At 35.8% G+C, this 24,763-nt stretch overlaps 1 protein-coding gene across 1 annotated transcript in view; it reads left to right on the top strand.

Annotated features, from left to right (window-relative positions):
• Positions 1 to 24,763, top strand: part of THSD7A (thrombospondin type 1 domain containing 7A) — a 188,824-nt gene that overhangs the window by 115,677 nt on the left and 48,384 nt on the right. Inside the window, exons 8-12 of the mRNA XM_030444929.1 lie at positions 5,381 to 5,572; positions 14,215 to 14,449; positions 17,402 to 17,517; positions 20,100 to 20,232; positions 22,980 to 23,083. Of these exons, the coding sequence (XP_030300789.1) occupies positions 5,381 to 5,572; positions 14,215 to 14,449; positions 17,402 to 17,517; positions 20,100 to 20,232; positions 22,980 to 23,083 (780 nt within the window). The remainder of the gene's footprint in view (positions 1 to 5,380; positions 5,573 to 14,214; positions 14,450 to 17,401; positions 17,518 to 20,099; positions 20,233 to 22,979; positions 23,084 to 24,763) is intronic.

The following is a 24,763-nucleotide window of genomic DNA, read 5'->3' as shown; positions in this document are numbered from 1 at the left end:
ACTATTAAAATTATAGTGTTAGTTTATCCTGGTGATTGATTGCTGTGTGCTTATTAGCAGATAAAAAGTGTCCTAGCATCAGAAATTGAGTGGGTTTGTAATGATTTTAATAGCTTTTCTGTAATGTGAAGAATTACCCATTTTGCCTTAGATTAATCGGCCACTGTATAGACAAAGTTCTTGCTGCTGAAAGTCTAGTAGAAGACTTCAAATTTGGGTTTTCTATGTTTTCTCTTATTTCAGTGATTTGGGGGGTTTTGTGTGTCTACTTTAGAATTAGGAAGGTAATGTGAGTTAAAGTCATCAATGATTTTTTATACTTTTGAAGTCTAGTTTTGATAGACTTCAAGGCAATTACATATTAGACTGTTACTTCTTTTTTTTCCTGAATTATAATTAAAAGAAATATAGGTATTTCAGAAATATAAGAAAAAAAAAATTAAAATGTATTTTCCCTTCTTCTACTAAAATTCTTTGTACCTCTATAAGAATAATGCAAAAATTCTAAAATTGTATCTTATACAAATTTATTAAGTGCTAACTTTTGGTAGTGGTTAAAGTTAGTTTCACATGAAAAACAGGACTGACAGACTACATACAACAGATATGGTTTTACTGAGTTTTGAATACAGGTAGGCATATTTTGTTCTTGATGAGCAGGGTCCCCAGAGCAGCTGTAGCTCCTCAGCCAGTATGAGAAGGTCAATCAAGGTGTTTAATGACTGACATGTTTGAAGCATTAGGATGCAAATATGTCCTCATGTGGGAAGAATGCAGGTGGGAAAGTGCATGGAAATTCAAGGCAAAGAACAGTCTTGACCGTTTCAAACTTTACAGCTCATATAGGTGTGCAATTGTTTCCCATTGATAACTTTTCTAAACAGGAAAGTCAGGAAACAGTGTATGGTAACCAGCACAGCTCACAGGTTTTTAACACTGTGTGAACTCTACTTTTTTTCCTGCAGCCTCCAAATTTATCAACAGTATTGAGGGCAACTGATTAATAGCAAGGCCTTTTTCACCTACAGAGACCAAGCACTTATAAAATTGATCTGTTGGGTACCTTACCAAGTATTTCAGGTGCCCAGCAGGTTTCCTATGGACAACACATTGTGCACCTCCTTTTCAGCTTTACTGTCAGTACAAGGAAACTGTGAGAGACATTAGTTGAGCAAGCCATGAAAAGCCTAAAAAGCCAAGAAACCATGAGCCAACAAACCTGATATAGTCACATGTATATGACATAGTACTGTCATTTATATACATTGTCATTTTAAAAGTTTGGGTTAAACAACAACTTGAATGATGAGCACTCATTCCCTGTGATCTATTGTGCTTAAAAGCAAACTATTATTTAACTACCAGGAGCCACAAAAAAGAAGATATTGGCATAACTGAGCTATTTGGGTTTCTCAGTTAGAGTTGTAGATATACTAGTGAATTTGGACATGTTCAGCTAAGCAGTACAGAGTCTGAAATCTGCAGTTTCAGTATTTAGGCTCAGTTGCAGTATTTAATTGTTTTATGAACTTTAAAATGTAAGTGCCTTTGATGTTTTGCCACTCTGTGATATAGCAGTCCTTTATTGATTCTACAGGTTTTGAAAAATTGTTCAATATTAATGTGCAAAGGATTTTTTTATTTGATACCATTTATTGTGATGTTATTGTCAAATTTTTCCTTAGTTTACATAAGGTTTTATTTCAGCCTTTCAGAGACTCTAGGTGGTTTCCAGGAACAGGGTCGAGTCTACGTACATTGCCTTATTGTATAGTACCCCTGCAGTATTTTTTTTTCCCTGTTGTTGTTTTTTTTCCCAGTTGTACTCTATGCTTCACTGAATCTTGCAGTGATTTTACTGTTCATTTTAAGGCTTTAAAATTTTTTGCTCTCTGTTAAGCACTTGTCTACCCATTTACTACAGGTCAGAATTTGACAGCATTTTTTTTACTATGCAGTGAAGCATGCATCACATTAAAAGATGCACAAAAAGCAAGAAGCTTTCCTTGCCCTGTGTATCTAGTGATACCACCAGCACTGGGGATGCTTCCCAATGGAAAGTTCTTAAAGCATTTTATAAGAAAGTTAAATATCAGACACATTTTATAAATGAGTAAACAAAACCACAAAAGAGTAACATGGTTCAACTACATTAAACACAGAATGTAGATGCTCTAGCCCAACCTTTAGCATCCAGACCAAATTTTCACAGATGCCATATGTGCTTCATGAATGTAATAAATCAGAATGGTGGCATGGAAGTAGTCTGATACATACAAACAGTTAGCCAGTTCCTCCAGCTTGGTATTCTCAAACTGCATCTCTTTAATCTGTAAAGATTTGTCTATTCATTAGGGAGGTTGGGTTTTTTTCTTTTTTTAATATTCTTTAAAGCAATTAAGTAGAGCAGTAGTTCACTAATGGCTTTGATGTGTGCACACAGACAAGGAGGTCTTTACACCAAGAAGGTGGCCACAAGGAAGTTTTGATGTGTAGTGACTGGCTTTGCTGATTGTCTGGTTGGATTCCATGTAACAGTTGAAGGAGAACATGTGGATTTGAAAGGCTATGTCCTTGGTGGTTTTCACTGATGAGTCAAGTCTGTGACAAACCCAGCAAAGGTTTAACCAGTTTTTATCATTTTAAATCCTTGAAAAATCAAACCTTTTTATGTCCTGGCATCTCTACGTGCAATCACACCCTTTAGTGCACTTTGAAACATTTAACCGCAAATATGGATCTGTTACATGAGAGACCTACCAGTAAACTACAGAGGCACTATTTCTGAACATGGATTAGTGCTAGACTCCAGATTTTATGAGCAAATCAACTGATAAATGGTGAAGAGTTTGCCCAACAGAAAGACTATATTCTGGTTTTATCTTTCTCGGTTTCACTTTTAGTTATTCTGTTGATTTCAGTATAAATAATTCAGGGCAGGGACCTTTCACTCATGTTTCTTTGAATCTTGTGCAACATAAATTGCACCTATTTTAGTCTATAAAGTTCAAATAAAATATTAGACTGCACATGGCAGAGTTTTACAAAAGGGACTTTTTCTGAGTAGCTTTAGTCTTTACATTGGCATTGTTCCCAGTGCATGGTTGAGTGGTTCCTGGTAGTTGACTACACTGTGCACTTTAAAGAGGAAGGCACAAAGGTCAAGTTGTTGATAAAATCATTAGTGAAATGTCAGAAACAATTTCCTCTAAATTAAATATCTCCCTGAAGATAAGAAGTAACCATTATAAAACATTCCTTCCAACTGCATATCTATGCTATTGAATTAACCAGAAAAGAACTGGAGAGTTGACAAAATAAAAATGCTGGTATGGAAGACATGTTTAGAGAATATTTTCTTTATAGAAGCAAAGGATTAAAAAGAGATTTGATTTTGGGAGAGTTAAAGAAAGCTTTTTTTTTTTTTAAATATTAACTCAGACTAGTTGAACATAATTTCTCAGCATGACCCCCAAAAATAGCTTGAGTTTCAAATTACTAGTTGGTAGGCTATAAATAAGCTCAATATAGTATTGTATATTCACACTGTGACATACTTAATTCTAATAGTGGTATTTCTTGCAAGTGTCCCAGCCGTTTATTTCATTTGGTCTTACCTCCTGGTGGATAATCTGGAGAGTAAGGCTCAGCCTTTTTCTAGATTTTTTTTCCTTCTATTATTTGGAAAAGAAGTTTGCAGTCTTCTCCTCTGTCTTGTCAACCCAAACACGTGCCATTCTGATGAAGCAGGCAGGAATCCCTCCTGCACTGTAGTCCGGATGTGATGATCTGTGCTACAAGAGATGGAGGAATTGATGCAGAAAGTGAGTTCAGTGAGGGAGACTGAACTTGATGTGGGACACTTATGAAGCCTTTGCTAGGGCTTGAATTTGTATCTTTAATATGGGAAAATACAGCTCTTGAGACTGACTTGATCTCAAAGGTCTTTGTAATTCAAATGATCATGACTACTTTAGGCTAAAGAAGATTTATATTTGCAGTTCTGTTGTGCCTAAAATTTCTGTGTGAATAAAATATTTTATGCTAGTTAAGGGGATATAATGTTGGATAAATGGCCTTAGTCTTTTCCTCTTTTTATAAAGAATTTGGTCATTAATAATTCTGGGACTCATGATGTGTCACTGGTGCTGAAGAACCTCCTATGTGAAGGAACTTTGCTTATCAGAGATTCTTATTCGAGAGTTTTAAAGACTGTAAACCTTGTATTAAATGTAGTAAATGTATAAAATGTAGTTTCAGTTTAGATTAGTGTTTGATTCATTTTGTTGTTATTCTTTGCTTGGGCAAAGCATTGTTTCCAGGTCTGTGGCTTCATTTACAGCATTCATAATACACACACAGGTTTTCAGAATCCATGTGGTTACAAGCAGTGAATGATGTATTTATCATTAAATTTTAGAGCATTTAATGATTATTTCTAACAATTTTTTTTTTGCATTAAAGACAGGTTCATTGCAGATCACTTAGTTCATTTTCTCCCTCATCTGCTCTGAAGTGAAGATTTATCCTGAGGCTTTTGTCATTGTTAGTGAAACTTACAGGCCTCTGAACAGAGGTCCTAATTTAATGGGTATTAACTGATTTAATCAGGAAATCATATAGCACTGTACAAAACTAACAATTTTGTGATTACAGTGCTGGTCAGACAGATCTCGGATGCAGTGCTCCTATGATTTCCTTACTGAAAACAAAAGTAGCTCACTTACTTAAGCACTAGCTAGTATTTCATTAAACAATTTATACCAGCCAGCATTTTTTTATTATAATGAAATGTGTACATTGATGTGACAGAATACAAATGCATATATCTTTTATACTTCCATCACTCAAAGACTGATGTATTACTGGCATGGCTAACAAATAAAGATCTTTCTAACCAAACATGAATACTCATTGCACCTTACTGTGAATCTTCATATTTGATGCATAGCTGCAGTTCATAGGATGAGTTGTGGGTTATAAAACAACTTGAAGTTTGGGTGCCTGCCCCCTTCTCCCACCAACGTGGATGAACAGTGGATGATTAATGTAAATGACTTAGCAGTTTACCGTAGGTATATTATACACTCTCTTATTCAAATTAGGATTTTCTGTAGAATCAAATACGTAATAACAAAATGAAAGCCTAAAGACCACCCAGGCTGGCATTCATTTCAGCCAAATATCAAATTAAACTAGGTTTAAGCATGTTCCTCTTGAATCATGGCAGAGAAGATAAGTGATTTCAATAAAAAATCGATTTACTTTGTTTATATAGGAGAACAGAATCTAATTTATCTGTGTGCCCATCTGGACTAGATAGCTCATTTTAAGTTAATTTAACCAAATGATAGACTGCTATTGGCCTTTTCTTTCCCAGGAGAAGAGGTTGACAGACAGCTGTGTAGAGATGCAATCTACCCAATCCCGGTTGTCTGCGAAGCTCCTTGCCCAAAGGACTGTGTGCTCAGCATGTGGTCTTCATGGTCCTCCTGCTCACACACCTGCTCCGGCAAAACCACAGAAGGGAAGCAGATGCGTGCCCGCTCCATTCTGGCATATGCAGGTGAAGGTAAGGTCACATATTCTTACAGATTCTTGTTCAGTTTGTGAACTCTCAAACGTCTTTGGAAAGGCGAAGTTTTTGATTAACGAGATCAATTGGCAATTTTGATTTTTTTAAACAGAGAAAAATTATTGAAATGGTTTGTCCTGTATTTACTCATGGTGTGTTTTGAAGGGGAGATTTGATTTTGCTTATGGATGTTGCTGGGGTTTGTTGTTCAGAGCATTTTCACTGTTTTGATTTCAAATATGTGATTTTCTTGTTTTCTATTGCAATTAAACAAGGCAATTTATTCTATGCAGACCCCTATGATAGATGACCCTTACGAGCAGGTCATTAGTAACTGAAATATAGATCCAGTTTAGAAGGACCTAGGTATGTATGCTGAAAAGATCAAGAGTTTTAATAGATTCAGATGCTAACAAATAGCGTTGTAGCTCAAATTGGTAACTAGTTTTAGCTCATTAACATTTATTTTTCATAGTAAGGTTTTGATTTTACTCTGCAAGCTTTCACTCAAGTGAATGGTTTCCATTCAGGCAATTAGTCCTTGTGCACCATCTGCAGCACATGCAAAAATAAGACATAGCTGGATCATAAAGGAGAAGAAAAAGGGTTTATTTGTAGGCCCATGTCTATTCTTGGATGATTTTTCATACTTCCTAAAACTGTTTTTCTTTTATCCCTAAGTATCTTGGGGCATAATAGAGCAAATATATTCTGTATGTAACATTGTTCTAAAATGCCCATGTCAGGAGTGCCAAGGTGGAACTAGTAAAATGCTTTGTGTAACACTGGCAGCAAGGAGCCATAGTTACACAAGAGTTCTTGGGAAGCATTTAATCATGTGTGTTACTGACAGAAAAGTAAAATGCCATCAGTTCAAAATTATTTCATGCATGATTTAGCTCTTTAAAAATATTAATCATTACATTACTTCACGTGAAGAGGAAATTTAGAGGACAAGTGAAAACTGTATGTATCTGTTCTAAGAAATAGAAAAAGGGAAAGATTCTGTTGTATACCAAAACATTTCTCTGCAGACACATCTCACTTAATTGCTAAATTGCATAAAAAATTAAAATTTAGCAGGCACTTTTAACTATATCCTTGAACGGACCTTTGCTAGGAGTGTAAGAGTCATCTACAAATATACTTATTTTACTAGATGATTCAAGTAATAAATTATTTAGATGAATCTATATAACAAAGTAGAAATAAGCTTAAAATAAATAAAATTGGTTTTATAGTGTCCCTTTCTTTATTTTGTGTCAAATTTTGTGTCCTTTTGGAACACACAGCCATATTTTTGTATGATGATTCAAAGAAACATTCACGTGCTTCTTGCTTTTCTCTGTGTGTCAAGGTAATAGCTTTTTGATATGCTTATGTGATTTTACTGAGGACAGATATTTAACATCTTGACAAACATGTCACAAAAGCAAAAACCTAAATTACACCAGAAAACTATTACTCTTTCTTATTCTTTATTTTAAAAAGTACTAATTTCTGACAATGATACTTAGCACATCTTAGAATAATTTACAAGACTCCAGATGCAGCCAAGCAGTTAAGCATAGCCTGGGTTTTAGTGAATTTTATTTCTATCTGTATTTTAGTGATCAGAACCAGCACTTAGTGATCATAAGGAATGACAGAACTCAAACCACACAGGCAGTAGTGAAGAGCCAAATCATTACTTAGATGTGGTGCTTCAGCTTTGCTTAGACCCTGACCTCTACCACTATTCTGAGATGAGGTTATTCTGTGCTTTTTTTAACGTTATAAGCTGGTATCTCTACCTGGCTTTTAGCAATTCCCTCACATCTTGGTCAGAGATCTTCAACACCATGCTCCTTTGTACTCTGTATAAACTCCAGAGAATAAAAGTTCATAAATAAATAAAACAACCTTCCAAAGCCTAACATATCATTACAACTCTAGGTGGAAAGTGTTTTTCACCTTTGCTTGTATTATATTCAAAAAGTATCAGTTTATCTTTTGTTTTTTATGCTTCACTGGAACTGGAGTTACTGTCATTTTTCTTCTCTACATCTCTCAGGCCTTTTAGTAATTTGCTACATGACAAACAACTGAGTGATTTTTCATCTGCATGACAGATCAGCTGTGTCCCCAAACATGTAATACTGATTGTGTAGTTGATGCTGGGAAGTCATTTTGTGTTCTGGAAGCACAAAATATATTCATATATCTGAACATATGCATTCTGCTGATATAGTAAGGAGCCCCGCATGAATGTTTTTTGCAGAACGTTCAGTTCTCAGGTCTGTTCAGAGCTTATAAAAATGGACATTGCTGTTAATGAAAACTTTGTAAATGTAATGTGTAAGTAAAAATCCCAAGTCTCATAAATATAAACCAAATAATTCTATTTGAACATTAACGTTAAGTTCTGAAAATAGCCATCAATTCTGTTCAGGTGAATAGTCCCGTAAGTGTTCCCTTTCAGACTTTTGAATCTTTCTTTGAACTGTTGGCATGAAAGACAAGTTTAGTTAAGTCATTTCATAGTAATTCCTGTATAATATAGCTGTGCCATCGTTTTTCTTCAGAACACAATAGGACAAATATATTTTACCTAAATTAAAACAACTTCTTTGATATCAGAATTGGATAATAATTAATGAAACAATTTGTAAGTCTGTTACCAACCTACAGGTAAGGTTAAAGATGATACAAGGAGTCCAGTTTTAACATTTTAAGTCCTTGATCATTTTCATCTTCCTGCCAGTTGTGGAGAATTCAATCTGCAAGCCTGGGTGTATCAAAGCATTACTTCAGTCCCTCAAAATATCTGAGCTGCTTAACTCTTGTTCATTGGGGTACTTAAACATGAACACCCCACTGAAATTTTTGAGGCTCTGTAAATCCATATGAAATATGTTCCTTTATCTGGATCTCAGATAGCCTCCTGTCAAATCATGGTCTGTGATAGTTCATTTTCCCTCCTCTTTGAAATACGAAGTACTAAATTCTGTCACTTTCCTTATTAATGTTGGCAGATGACTGTCTGTGATAGAGTTATTTCATTTCACACTTAAGACCTTATTTTTATTGCTTCCCCGTTATGTATGCTACTGGTTTGAAGAAACCATCAAGTGAGTATAGCTGGCCACCAGGAAACAGCCACAGTATAATCAATTTTCTTGCATGACTTAGAATAGGAATAATTTAGTAGTATTATAATAATTCCTTGGCGACGAGAACAGTTCACAGGAAAAATTGAAGCCATATGTAAATTCCAGTAGTGGCAAAGTTTGATAATTAGCTCTGGGATACAGCAGCCCCTCCAGCACCACACTGACTTCTCCTTGAGCTAGAAGCTGACCTCAGCTGTATGACCTCTCAGCAGCATCTCTTCATTCAGAACTGCACCTCTTCTGCATGGTCCAACCATAGACTGCAGAGCCTCAAGTAGAGTGTGGTTATGCATAGCTGGATGAGCTTTTTTACTTACACCCAGTAGGTAGAGAGTGAGGAGCCTGTTTCTTCACAATAAAGACTTCCTGCAGTTTGTGAAGTGACTCCATGTGGAAACTGGTGTCACAATAACCATTTTTGTTATCTTTTCTGAGATCATTGTCCCCAGCTTGAAGGTTTGAAAGGTGAAGTGATTTATAAATTTGCCTGTCTGTGAGCCTGCCCATAGTGGTAGCTCATTTGTGTCACTGTCAAATGCATCTTTATGACAGAATAAGAAACTCAGAAAAGTCATTGTCTCAAAATATAAAATGACAGCAAAGGACACAATTATGTTGCCTAATAGATAGCTCAGCCTACTTCTGTTGAATATAGGTTTGTCTATTTTCCTTTTCTGTTTAATATTTCTGTTATTTTTAAAATTTCCTACTCACAGTAAATTTTATATAATTATTAATAATTACTAATACAGACTAAGACTACTTTACATAGGCCATTATCTGTATGAGTCTTAATTTTTTAGTAAATATTTGCTTATTCTGATTGAGTCTGTATTGATTATACACTGCTATTGACTGACGCTGCCAATCCAGTGTCATACAGAATAACATTAATGTGGCTATGTTGCAGTTTTCAAGTTTTATCAGTAGTAAATGACTGATACTGATTTTGGAAACGTAAAGTTTAAAAAAAAAAACAACAAAACCGAACCAAAAACAAAAACCCAAGAACAACAACCAATAGAAGTCAAATGCAAAGAAGAAAATAATCTGATTTAAAAGTTTAATTTAATAAAATAGAGTGAAGGATGATTTTATTTGAAATATTCCCTTAGAGCAGGGATGCACATGCTCAGCAATGTCTTACAACGGCATATTACATACTATTGTATGTTTATAGATTAGCAAACTATGATGTTGGAAGGACTATTTAGTGTGATCTCCTATATATCAGCCTTAAACATCAGAGTTAGGTAACGTAGGGATGTAATCTCATTGGGTCCAAAAGCTCATGCTTCTCATATGTTTGCAAGATTTATTTACTGAATATCTAAGGAATAGCTGCATCAAAGGAAATTCTTCTCATTTCTAGGCAGATTATGTTTGATATGCTTTAAAATTTAATTCTTGTTAAAGTTCCAGTGCACCTTGTCTTCATAGTTGCAAAAGAGCAGTTAAACTTAAGGTTTTTTAACATGTTTACTCTTCTTACACTTGTTTGGTTTTAATTTTTCTATTTCCCTGGCTTGAAATACCAGTGCTTGATAATAACTCTCAAAGCATAGAATTGAGTAATTTTTTTCTCAACTAATTACTTACTTGACAAAGAATCAGTTTGGCAAAAATAGGGATTTTGGTGAGTTTTAATTGATTTCAGCTGAAACAGGAAAAAAAAGCACTTAGTTATCAAACTGGGGAACATGAATTTTCAGGCCAGACTTGAACCTGGCACCTGCTTATGAAGAAGAGCCAGGGGAGAAGGTGTTGCTGTGCTTCCCTTGTTGTTCAGAAGCCCCTCAGTTCAGATTGCTGCCTGGAGTGTGGGGTCTGGGGGTTGCAATCCTGTCTGAGAAAGGACCTGAGGACAGATCTCCCAGGGACACACCCTATCTCCCATCCTGTTGTGTATTACAGCACATATCTGCTTGCTTTGTATGACTGATATGTACCAGGTTAGAAAGGGTGAATGTCTGCAGAAGTAGACCAGATGTGGTCTAAAATTCTATGATCTGCACCAACAGGGCAGTCTTAGTTCTTATGTTATCACTCTGCATGTGCTGACCATGTTGGTCTTCAGAAGGTGCAGCTGCCCCAAGCTACCTTATTCCTAATGGCAAGGAAGAAATGAGTAACACTCTCTAGATTTCAAGAGGCACTTCAGTTGCATCTGTTAGCTCAAACTTTAAGATTATTCCAGATGTTTTAAAAGTCATCCATAAAATTAAACGTATTTGTAAAATCAGTGGTATCAAAATGAGTAATTAAAATGATCCTAAGTGCTTTAAAAAATGCTAAACTTTCTGAAATTTGCAAGTGTCACAAAAAAAGATTTAAAAAATCCAATCCTTGAATATCCTAGAGTGAGGTTCTTACCCATTACCAGCTCCAAATTAGGGAGAAAAGCAATCTAAGAATATGACAATTATGTTAAAGCTTTTAAGGAAACTACCCTCATATTTCTCCTATTTTATGAGTAATATGCAAGTCCCTGTGAAAAGTGAGCCTTTCATTTCCAAGCATGCTTTGCTTAAGTATCTAAAACCAAAACGAAATGCTAGCATGCCAACTTCTTTTTTGAACCTTGAGATGATTATTTTTAGTACTGCCAAGCAGTTATTTACATTTAAGTACATCATATAAAATGTACTTAGTCATGTATGCCCCTTTTCCATATATTTTGATAAAATTGTCCATTTTTTTTCTGTGATACTCATTAATTTTTTTATTTCTGTCAAACCTGTCCTCATTTGGTGAAATGCTCTTGAAGCTGAGAAGCCATGAACTTGTTACCCCTACACAGATGTTGTAAAGGGCATCTCAACTGCTGGTTTCCCAACCCCTTCTGCTTTTTCTATAGCTACTTTAATTAGAGGATGCACAAAGAAATGCTGTTTTTCTGGTCAGAGTGGTTCACAGATTTATTTTTTTAAAATGTTTTTTTAATTATTACAAAGATTTGGTACTAGTGATACTGGCTTTGTATTTCAATAATATTATTTCAACACTTTGTTAATTTTTTACAAAGTATTTTTAACTACTTACTTAATCTGAGCAGAGCTGAGCTGCAGACATTCATGCCCCTCTATTTTTCATTTACAAGTCAATGTGCTTCTCATTTTTTCCTTGAATATATTCTAGCACAGCTGTCAAGACTCAATCTAAGTTGTCACTTTATTAACAAATGCTTTAGGAACTGGTGGCTATGGCATCCATTCCTGGGGAAATGTTCCTTCACACACACCCCTTTAAATTATAAATCTGCTTAAATATTTCCCTTGTATTTCTTCTTGATCTAATGTCAGATGGAAATAATTCGTTTAGTAACCTTTCCTTATCTTGTCTAAATTCTCCTGTTTTTTGTCAATTGTACTTGGAGGATAGACTCCTCATGTGGATCAATATTCTTTCCCATGTCTAGTAATTTGTAACTTTACTATCTTTGATTTATTTCTTTTTCACAAAATTGTTCCGTGTTAAGGCCATTGGAGAAGATCATTGAATCCAACCACTACTGGAACTCTGCTGACTCCAGTGTTAAACCAGATTCCTAAACACCACATCTACATGTCTTTTAAACACCTCCTTTCTGTTTCAATCAACGATGCTGTTTCAATCACCACCCTAAGCAGCCTATCCAGTATTTAATAACTCTTTCACTGAATAAGTTTTTTCAAATATCTAAACCTACTCTGATGCAATTCGAAACCATTTTCTCTTGTCCTTTGTTCTCAAAATACACTTCCTTTCCTAATTTTCTTTGTTATGTTCCTATCTGCTGGTGTTGGTGGGAAGATTTCTTATTTCCTGAAGGAAGCTGCTGGAGTAACTTTTTGAAACTTATTACATAACCATTATTTTGGTTTACCATTTTACTTTATTCCCCCTTTTTAAGGAAAATACAAATCGGCTTTTTGTCTTGGTGCTTTGTTCAGTGATATATGTTTTGAGGAATTCTGATAGGCTTGAGTCTGAGAAATTCTGAGAAATGAATTCTGAGATGAGTTCATTGAGAATGAATTCTGAGAAAAACCGGTGCCAGATATAGTTTAATTGCATTCATACATTATAAGAAAAAAATTAAAAAGAAGAAAATAAAGAAGAAGAAATTTAAAAAAACTTTATGGAAATAGTTTTAGAATTTGGATCTTGTCCTGTGGTTTCATTAGAATGACTGTTTCCTCATACTTGCTGGAGATCTAGACATCCCATAGAAGCAACATGTGGTATAAAGTATTTTCATGCTTGTGATACTTAACTTACTTATATTGGAGAACTTGGAGTATTTATTGCTTCTTTGATTACATGTAGCTGTTTAGTTTTTCTCACAATGAGTGCTTAAAACCCCTTCCCTTTTGACTGTCTGCAGAGCATGAGGTCAACCTAAAGCTCAACGCTGGGATATAATATAAAGGCTCATATGTTCTCTGACATGTACTTGATATAAGCACACATTTTTCTATTTAGAGGAAAATTGCATGGCTTATCTACAGTTACTAGCAGAAAGCTCTTCTTTCAGTTATCTTTCTTAGTGTTCTCATCTTTTAGGAAAGAATAAATGTTATTTAGATTTTCTGTTTCTTTCCATCACTTCAAGATAGGAGTCCTATTGTACCTGTACAGACCAGTATGTTTTCATGGATTCTGAAGCCTAGATTCTGTATACCTAGCAACAACCGAGATCTAGCAAACATGATGTCTACTCACAGGACTAGCCATCTTGTAGCCTATGATCAAGTTTTCTTTATTCATGAAGTACTGGAAGGCCAGATTATCTTTGAAGTGCTTAAGTATAAAAAAAGCAAACATACTATCTGAAACTAGATACAACAAAGATATTATCATCTGAGCTTTTCTTCACCATTGTTGACACATGAATGCATTTTAATCTTAACCTGCAACAGCCTTTATTACCTCGGTCTGGGCCTGAAATTGCCCAGCTGTGCCATCCATTTTGGTAATTACATAACATGGATAAATATCCACTGGGAGCTAGGACAAGAGCTCCAAAAATCTTTTTAATTGGTCTGTGAATTACACATAAACAGTGCTCTCTACACATGCACAGCTAGAATATTTAACCATTTCTTGTGTCAACAGCCTTCATACTTCCTTACATGATCTCTTGCAGTCTCCTTTATAGAGCCCCCAAATCAAACATATTAGTGTGTTACAGAAGTTATGATTATTTTGACATTCTTACTGTACACATTTACATTTACTGTCCATATACAGTCTGTTTTGTGTAATCTAATTTGTTGACTAAAATATCTCAGAGTCAATATTGGGCATATGAAGAGAAGGAAGAGGGAAGAGAAGGAAAAAGGAATGTCTTTTCTTTCATAGTAGTCAAAGTGATAATTTTTCAAAGTGGGTTTGTTGACTTGGTTTTTGTTCGGTTTATTTGGTTTTTTATTTGTTGGTTGCTTTTTAATAAAACTCTTTATTTCCTTCCACTGCATGAACTTTTGCCCTGTTTTATTGTTCCAGGAGGAATACAGTGCCCAAATAGTAGTGCCCTACAGGAAACACGGAGCTGTAATGAACACTCTTGCACTGTGTATCATTGGCAGACTGGCCCGTGGGGACAGTGCATAGAGGATACGTCTGTGTCTGCTTTCAACTCTTCTGCCAGCTGGAACGGGGAGGCCACCTGTTCCGTGGGGATGCAGACAAGAAAGGTCATCTGTGTGAGAGTCAACGTGGGACAAGTGGGTCCTAAAAAGTAAAGATCTCAACAAATACCTTCAAGCTATAATTATCTTTGTATCTTACCGCTTTATATTTATATCGCCAATGCCTACATGCACAGACAAAAAAGGCCCTTATTTTTGTTGTCTCATGAGGGAATAATAATCTTTAAAAAATAGAAAACTGAAGCTATGGGACTGCAAATTACCTTTCTCAGTGTTGCTTTTTATGGATGATGTTCACAGCGGTGATTTTGCTGGCAGCTGGATGGTTGACTCATTGCCATCATCAGGTCAAGTCAAGTCAAGATGTAAGTCTTGAGTCCTCTGTGTGGTGTGTAGTGCAGCACCATTTCCAAGATTCTTGTAGTATGCCCAAGCAAATGGTGCACTATATGGATTAGTACAGAAAAATGCTCGTTTGGGTCTAAAAGTGCAGCCCACACACGTGCATCTTTTCAGAAGTAGACTGAGGAGATCAGGTATAGTACAGCTCTGACAGAGCATTAGTTTGAAACATTCATTGGAACATTAATTTGACAACCTTTGTGAGGTTTATTCCTCACAGAGGTGTTTTTCTAAGAGATCCCTTTGGCCCAATGATTTAATTTTGCAGTTTAATGTGTGTCCAGGATTAAATACAGATTAGCTGGTAGTAAAATGCATAATATCTTTATACAGTTTAGCGATCTGTAAATATATCCCACTGAGGGCAGATTTAAAGCTGGAAAAGCTAATAGAAGAGGTTGTTCAGAAAGTTCATGAGGCAGCTATTCTTGTATTAAGTATTTGCATGATGCCTACCATTTGTTGCTTTATTCAGCAGTAGATTTATTCCTAATTTACTTTAAATGGAAATACAGGAAATAATTTAAGCTCATTCAGTAATCTAAACTGTTGTCTATTGACAACAAATAGAAATGTTGTTCTATTCAGTCATTATACCATTATGTCTTGCATTTGGTACTCATTTTACATTAACAAAAAACCCCACCTCAAATGATATATCATCCTTTTTAAATCTGCTGCTAATGTCTCTGCCTCTGACCTTAGATTGTTGGGAGGCAGACTGTTTTATTGTGTCATAAATGAATCCTGTGAAATGAGAAAAAAAATCTTGGTTGATTCTTCAAATTGTCACATTCAAGTAATGGAATTGTTTTTAAAGACCCAGACATTTAACATGAAAATGTAAATGGGAACCTTGTTTTAAACTCCCCTTAATAAAAAGGATTACTCTGGTATGATACAATCAATATTATTGGGCTTATCTACTTCACAAGTTACAGATTTCAGCTTGTATCTCTTCTGTTTAATTTGACCTTGAGTAAGGACTACAAAAAAATCAATACTTTGCTTTAAGCCACATATACTAAATACAAACAATATAAAAGATAGAAATGGTGTTCTAATTGAACTAATTGCCTTTCCCAAGGATCTGAAGAGGAATTGTAATGTTCAGTGCTCCTGAAAGGTGAAGTTCTCAGTGAAACACCAAATGGGTATAATTTGATCTTTTTTGTATGCTTATAATTTCTGTTCTTTAGGGAAAAAAGCCATTAATAAGCCAAGGTTCAAAATATTTCAGGAGCATTTTCAATTTTAATCATAGAGAAAAATTCTGAAAGTGTACTTAATGTGTAAGATTGGCAGCAGATATTTTTTTAGTGTACTTGATCGTATATATCACACCCATGCGTACATACTCTGGTTTTATAAATCACACAGAAACAGAGCACTATTTGACTTAAAAATTAAGAGAGCTTGAAGAAAGGGGGTGGAAATTCATGTTGCCATTGCTATGATATTTCATGGTCTTTCACATTGGTGTTTTAGAGGAGAAAAGAGAAAGGATGGGGATGCCATTGTAGGAGGGCACCAAGAAGTTGCTGCTAGTTCACAGTAATGGATCACACCCAGAAAATGTTATGTGAATTGACAGGAAGATGCAGAGGCAACCCATGGAAATTATGAACTAGCAAGTGCTATTGCTGAAGAACATGTTACTGTAAAGCTGCTAAGCAACTTTTCCTTTCCTCTTGCTTTTCTCATAGTGGCACAGGTGTAGTTTTCCACTGACTGTGGAGATCACATTTTCTTGGTAGTGAATTGTTAGACTTGCCCATGCTCCCCTCTGCCTGGTAAGAAAGATGTGTTGCACAAGCCAGGTTTCCTCAGCTGATCCAAATATAAAATCCAAATGTAAAACTAGCCTCTCATCTCTGCTCCAAGATGCCCAGCAGCCACAAGAGGAAAAAATACTCATAGTAATGTTTTTACTGCAGTGAGCCAAAAGCTCCATGATGTATAAGTGCTGTTTTCTTACTTCTTTACATAATCCTGTGATGGTCCAGCTTCTGTGCCCTTTTAGCACAGTAGTAGTTTTTAAGTTGTTTTAAAGATTTGCAGGATTTCTGCAAGAGTTAGCACATCATTCTGAAAACAGGTATAGAGAGTTGTTTGTTCTTGGTGAAAAAATGGGAATACTGAATGGGAGGAAGTTATCTAGGTTAATGAGTCCCATATGTGGCAGCCCAATAATCCCTTTTATATGCTGATCAATCCTCTTCCTAAAACACACAAAGTTTTTTGTCCTTTCTGACCGTCTTTCACAGTCTTGTTGATCTGGATGGTTCAAACTCTTTTCTGGCTTCTATCATAATGATGTCTGGTTTATATCTGTTTGTTCCTGGGATAGCAATTTTATTTAGTTTAAATATGCCTCCTTCCGTGTATGTTTCTTTAAATTTATAAAGAGCCAAAAATGCATTGTGCTAAGCTAAACACATGGCTTTTATTATAATTATTTGGAAGCTTGAAAATAGCACTCAACAGGCAGAGTTTGAAAGGGCAAGTGAAGAATCATGATATAATTTAATTTTTAAATTTTATTTCACTTTTTTTTTTATTTTGTTAAATCCCCAGATGTAGAATGCACCAGTTTTCACTTTCTTCCACCAGCTATATTTGTTGTTTTTTTTTTTTAGATGCCCTGAGAGCCTCCGACCAGAAACAGTGAGGCCTTGTCTGCTTCCCTGTAGGAAAGACTGTATTGTGACTCCGTTCAGTGAATGGACATTGTGTCCTTCTTCATGTCAAGAAGGTAATTTTATCCACTGTGTGCTAGTAGACAGATTGTAAGAGAAAAAGGAGGTAGAGTAGCTGTCACCTTCGGTGGGATAATTACACACATCTTTCTGAGAGAGAAGGTGTGATAGTTGGTGGAACAGCTGAAAGGAGGACATAACATTTTTGCTGAATAGAATAGTTATTTATGTAAATGTTCTATAAGCATCTGTTTGCTTTGTTTTTTTCCCCATTTTGCTTACTTTTATGTTACAAACTCCCATTGGCATCTCACACTGATAAAGAAATAACTAGTCACAGTGCACATAGCAGTGTAAGACTAAACCCAATACATTTACAATTGTAGAAACTGCATTTGAAGTGTCAGATTATAAAATTGTCAGATTTGATATTTGAAAATATAAATGCTGCTTGCTCATCAGGAAACCTGAGGTTCTGTATATTCGGAGACAGACGGATAGATAGACAGATAGGCATTTGTATATAATTTTGGCTGGTTTCTTCTACTCCAAGGGAAAATGAAGGAAAAATTAAAAAAAAACAAACAAAACAAACAACAACACAAAAAAATTCCAACAACAACATCAGCAAAACCAACAACAACAAAGAAAACCCAGCAGTTTTTATGCTCAAGGCAATGGCTCTACTTAACCATACATTGCAATACCATTTTAATATACTTGGTAACACTCAATGCAGGTCCCCCTTGATTTTTTATTACATTAATTACGTTGAAATCATTGAAATCGTACATAATGTTAAAGTGATGAGTGGCTTAATATTGCCCACATTTTTCTGCATTATCTCCTTTTCTCTTTCAGGCTTAACAGGAGGTATTTTTCTAATATGTACTATTACAGACGGAGTCTGTAATACCCTGAGTTCCACAGGGTGCTAATCCCTGTGTGGGACATGGTGATTACTCACAGCTACCATATTATCAGAATGTAAGATATTGTTACATCAAATATACCCACTTCAAATGTCATGGCCAATTCTTTGTGCTTTGTAAAGGACACTAGCATAAAGTAATTTTTGCAGTAATTCCTATTAGTGCTTAGTGCATTCTAACAAATAAAAAAGGCATTAGGAAGATTAAATTTATAGCCTTTGAAAAAGAACACTGAATTAAAACCTTTCAATCTGAATCTATGAAAAAGATATTCGTTATTTAATACTGTTTTATTTTACAGCAATATTAATGGTTCTGAAATATTTTGTTGTCAGCTTGGACAGAAATGCCATCCTCCTGTGTTCTTGTTTCTGTGGGTTTTAACAAAGGCTTTGATGCAACTGACACATTTTCAAGAATACTGACTACAAACTAGCATGTATGCTGCTGGAAAGCAGAATATTTAAGAGCCAATACAGGCCCTTTTGTCTATTCAGTGAGCCCAACTCTTTTTTTATAAGACACAAACAATCTTTATTTCATGGGGTTTACCCATTTGTGTCAGCAAGTTGGTCAGCAGCTTTGCTGGGCTGCACGTCTGTCTTACCCCTTGTGCCAGCTCCTGGCATCTCCTGGAGCTGATTGACTCAGGAGTGGAGGGTTTCCTCTGTGCTGAAAGGCAGCCAGGTGGTGCAGAGCCACCGCCGGGATTCTCCTGTCGCTTGCTCCTAATTACAATGGCTTGGCTGTGGTCCAGCAGGCTTTTCTGTTCAGACAAGCTGCAGCTGCTGTAATAACCCACCCAAAGCTGGTAGCAGCCCAGTCAGCCAAATGTCTGTGCTACAGCTCTCTGGGAAAAAAAAAAAAAAATATATATATATATATATAAAATCCCAAGAATTTTACTTAACAATGCTTGTATGTTAGGTATTGCAATAGAATTAAAATGGATTTGTGTGTTTTCTCTGAATTTTCTGCATGAAGAACTGATATCTGAAGATGAGTGGTATCAAAATTCCTACAGGAACTCTTTACTTTTTATCATTAATAATGAATGTCTATAATAATTAAAAATTGTAAACTGTAAATTCATTCCACTGTGGGATATAAAACTCCCCATTTAAATGTAAAACATGCTCTTTTGAAATATTCTTTGTGTATCCTGATAGGGTAACGCTAGTCCCAGGTGTGAAACGGTGGCATAGGGAGCAGAATTAAAGCCTGAGCTGGAGAGAACACAGACTCTAAATTAAATTTTATATATACCTGGCTGTGGAGATAAGCAAAAGACAAGCAGATTTTCTGATTCAACATTTACTGAATTAAAAATTGTGAAATTTAATAATTTCTTTCCATTAGTTTCTATTTCTGGTTTTGGATGCAAATCATTAGGGCAAATTTACACCTTGAAACTGTAAAGTGGAACAGCAGACTGAGATGGCTTAATTTGTTTAACTATGCATTCACTTCAACTTTATCTTACTTTGTTCAGTATTGCTACTGCTACTTTCTGTTTAGTTCTGGTTCCTGGCCTTTTGCTGAGATTAAATTTTTTATCTATTAGGCTTAGTTTTCTGCATGTGGATGAAGTAACACATCACTAGTATAGCAATCAACTCAAATACCTGCTAAGTATATTTTTTCCCTTATTATTCCTGTCATTTTGATGTAGCAGCAGGAGAAAAAAGCTCTTCTACTCTTTGCAGGGGGTACCACAGTAAAGAAGCAGTCCCGGCACCGAGTCATCATCCAGCTCCCTGCCAACGGTGGTCGAGAGTGCCCAGAATCCTTGTTTGAGGAAAAGGAGTGTGAAGCTTCTCCCATCTGCCACAGCTACAGGTAGTCTATATCAACCAGAGTCATCTCCCACCTGATTTTTCAACCTGTATTACCTCAAAGGCTTGTTGAATTACACTAAAAAAAAAATAATAAATCGGATATGTACCTAAATCAAGATTTCAAAACACATATGTAGACTCAGATGGGCACAGAAGGAATCACCAGTTCATTTTGTTCTGATTCCTTTGCAGGAACATTGCAGCCACTGAGAATTACTTTCCAGGATAGTGTCTTTCTTAGCAACTGTTTTGAAATTATATACTATTTTAAAAAGTCTTCCTTTCTACATGATCCAAAGCACTGAAATGTACCCTAAACTGTTTAGGAGAGCTGAGTTCTGCTATCATGCTGTGCTATGCACTGTTTCCTCTATCATTCCACCCCCTCCAGCCCAGATAGTCCATAGTTCAGACATTGTATAACAAATAAAATTCTCCATCTTGACTTAACCTTCACCAGAGAATGATGTGGAGTCTTCCAACAGGTGGGGATCTCTACCATTACTGCTTAAGAAAATTTTGAAGCAGTTTTATATTATCTGAGTGGCATGGAAAAATCTAGATAAACATCAGGATCTGATTGTTGATACAAAGTTTAGAAAAATCTGATGGAAATAGTTGGATTTGCTTGATGAAATAAATAAAAATGAGATAAAATTAGGGTTTTTTCTCATGAATAATTAATACGTTTGAATTGAAAGCCATTGTTATTTTTGCCCTGTCTAGAGAAGAACACCTGCTAGCATCTATGAAACCCGTCTCTGTTGTAGTGATGCAAATAGAATTTAAGCTTATTTTAGCCAAAACAAATTGAGATTAAAGAAATGTGTTGCTTTCATCATCTGACAAGAATTATCTTTGCAGATTCATTAGGAGATCTCACTCTATATAACTGAAAGATATGAAAGGCTGTAAAACAGTATTGGGAAGCTACCAAAATCAGCACTCCAAATATCAGAGAGATACATCTTTTTATCTTATAAAATGCTGCCTGTTCCTCTTCTCTTTAGTATCTTCAATATAAAATTTTAGCTGTAGTTGTGCACTATCGTTTGCTGAGCAGAAATGTGGGAGTGGTAGGTGAGGTGATATAAATTTAATTACACAAACTAATAATAAAACATTTTCTATATATTTCCTTTATCATCTTTCTAACCCATACATGTGTTGCAGCAGATGGACTCACACAGTTCATGCCTTAGTTTAGATATTGGCCTGCAGAGGCAAGCTACAATGAAACTTGAGGTGCAAAAGCACTGAGAAAATTCATGAGAACAGCAGATGCCCCTCCTTCCTGCCTCTGAATAAATCAGATAACTGTGGATTATTTCAGAGATTTGACAATAATTTGTTTTATTTAGTGGCTAGGGTATTCAACAACACCAGAAAGGAACTTTGTAAAAGTTTTGTAGCAGTTTATGTTAAAAAAAATAATTGAAGCAGCATATTGTTGTGTTTCTTGACAAATCTTTTGCAAATTCTTTTTGCCTGTGGTTTTGTTTTGTTTTGTTTAATATGATCTAGGCCCCTATTCCATCCAACTTTGTGTTGGATGTTTTGGTTGTCTTCACATTTGTGAGGTGATTTCATTCCACTACTTTAGACTCCATGTTCTCTGGGATTGCCTGAGGCACCCCTGCAGTCATTTAAACCCACTGTCCCAATGCTTTGCTGTAGCTGAAGTCCCTTTTTCCTTCTAATTTCTCCTTTTCCTATAATGTTAGGAAGATGAAACTTAGCAAAGGAATTTTTTTTGTTGTGAAAACTTTACCCTTGTAATCATATCATTTGCAATTTGAGAAAGCAAAATAAAAACCATAAGTCTTTGCTCATCTGGACTCATCTTTGTATCTCTAAGACTTGTTTGTGCTTCAAGCAAGGTAGATTTGCTTTGTTTATTGTTGTGTTGCAATGCTTACCTAAGGGTGGGGAAGAAAGCCCTTGGAGAAGAGGAAAGAAAGAAAAAGAGGAAGAAATACACTAATACCTATATGTGACAGCATTCACTGCCAAAAGTCACTCCCAATCAACCCTGAAGTCTTAATCTCTGGAGTATGTTTGCTCATCTTCAGCACATCTCTGCTTCAGTGAGATAGGTGGAAAATTGAAAAGGAGGAAGAGAAAGTGAAAAAAATAAAGAAGGTTTATTAGGATGTACTTGAATTTAAAACTCATCCTCATTTAATAGGATGTTTTTATGAGATAGTTGTTTTTATGAGATGTTAGTGTCACTTCACTAAATCTACTTGTCACCTTGACTGGTAAAATACTCTGACCATGCTCAGATATAAGCCTGTAAAAAAGGGAGTTCTGTTAAATGGGTATTCAAATCACAAAATTTTATTATTTTGTGTAGTAATCTTTTTAAAATTTCTCACATGTTGTCTGTATGTTAATGCTTTGTATTAATGTATAATCCTCTTGTTATGGTCTCTATTCACTGTGTAATTGTCAGGTTGTGTTCAAGTACCTTTGTACTTGGAAATCCTTGAAAATATATGTTTGCTTTCTCTTCCCACCTCTGCCTCCTCCTTCCTTCCCAGTGCTCTTCATTGTCTAACCCTACAATGAAAAAAAAAAAAGCTAGTGGAAGAGGGAAAAGTTGACAGTATTGTTACTGTTTGTTGTGGATTGCTGTGACCAATAATAATTAATAGCTAACGATGGTTTGTAATGCAATCTAGCACTTGATTGGTACAAATTTTAGATGGATCCTTGGAAGCTGATTGTTTCTCCCCCTCATTTCAGGTGGAAGACGCACAAGTGGCGCAGGTGCCAGCTGGTACCATGGTACGTGCGCCAGGACAGTCCAGGAGCACATGAGACTTGTGGACCTGGGCTACAAGCAAGAGGTTAGACCCTTTGCTTCTGTCATATATTTCTCAGAAATCTGTAGCTTCACTGGTGTGTGAAACACCTGAATTTTATTCATTACATCCTAACATTAATTTTATCTGCACGTTAATTCCTGTGCATTGGAAAGGAGAGTACTGAATGCTTATGTGGTAGGGTGCATTCTAACCAGTATTTTGCAAATGTTTCATTGATAAAATATCAGTGCTAATTTATTTTTAAGTATAGATACCACATTAGTGACTAATTTTATGGTCTTATTTGTTCAGATTATTTCACCATCCTCACCTGAAGCAGGTTTACAAAGGTGTTTGTGGAAGTATGTTTTCAAAAAGAAGAAAAAAAAAAAAAGAAATGGATAGGTGATTTTACATCCTTCTGTTTGTGAAAAAGGTTGTAAATTCACCTGTGGAGATGGGACATTTTTCATGTGGTGCGGATGTGAAAGCATACTTATGGGGATGTCCATTAGGCCAAAATTTAAGACTTTTGCTTGTTTGTTTGAAAATTTTGGACTGGAGAACCCAAAAATAATTTTGAATTGGAAGGATGCTCTACAGGTCCTTTGGTTCAGCCTTCCACCAAGAGCGAGGCCAGTTTCAAAGTTAGATCCCACTTAAAATAGAGCAGTTTGCCCAGGGCCATGTGTCATGTTTGGAGCATCTCCCAGCTCTGTGGGCATCTACAGTCTTTGTGGGCATTTGCTCCAATGCTTGTCCAGTTTAACACTGGATTTATTGTTTTCCTAATGTCTAAGATGAAATTTCTCTTGCTGTAGTCCATGTCTGTGGCCCCTTGTTCTTTCACCATATATCTCTGAGAACAGGATTTCAGGATTTCAAGATTTCTCTTTTTTGTACCCTTGAATTAGGTAGTTGTAGAGTGTAATGGGAGCACTGAGAGATGCCTTTACACTGGTAAAGTTCAGTGCCAGCCCATTTCTCTGGGCTCTCAAGGTGCTCTGAATGTCAACCCTGCCCTTTAGGTAAGTATTCACTGCTCCTCTCAGACTGATGCTGTCCCCAAACTTGCTGAGGATGCTTTCTGTACAGGTTGTTAAAGATGCTTAACAGAACTGACCATGGAATTAACCACTGAGGTGCAGCACTTTTAAGCAGCCTCTGGCTGGACTTTGAGTTCAGTGATTCGTACATTTATCCACCATTTTCATTTGATAACAAATAATTTTAACATCCCTATCCAGCTTTACTATCAACTGTCTTCATAGAGAGTTTTGTGAATTTATAGTATAGTCAGGAGATGTTTTTAGGTGCATTAAATAAATCCAGTATGAAAATAATTGCAATTCTTACTTTCTGTCTTACAGTAATTGAATTACTTTGAACTGCTAGTCAACCCTGAATTCCAGAAAGGTTTTTTTTTTCTTTTGTCTTTTCTGAGTAGAAACTCCTATCCATTAAAACAATATTGGCTCAGCAGATTGTGGAATTCCTGAGCAAGGACACTGGTAACTGCAGAAGTGAAATGTTCTGGTCATTAACTTCCTTGCACTATTAAAATAGGTTATGGTATACTTTAAAAAGTCATAGAGTAAATCTTAAGCTAGTAACTTCTATCATTTACTCAGAAAGTGTTACAGGAAATCAATTTAGGACTTACCACAAAATAGAACCTGAAGGTATTTCCTGCTAATACAAAAGACTGCTGGCTGTGGTAAT

Source organism: Calypte anna, chromosome 2 (genome assembly GCF_003957555.1).
Source record: "Calypte anna isolate BGI_N300 chromosome 2, bCalAnn1_v1.p, whole genome shotgun sequence".
NCBI lineage: Eukaryota > Metazoa > Chordata > Aves > Apodiformes > Trochilidae > Calypte > Calypte anna.
This window is presented reverse-complemented; position numbering and strand designations above follow the sequence as displayed.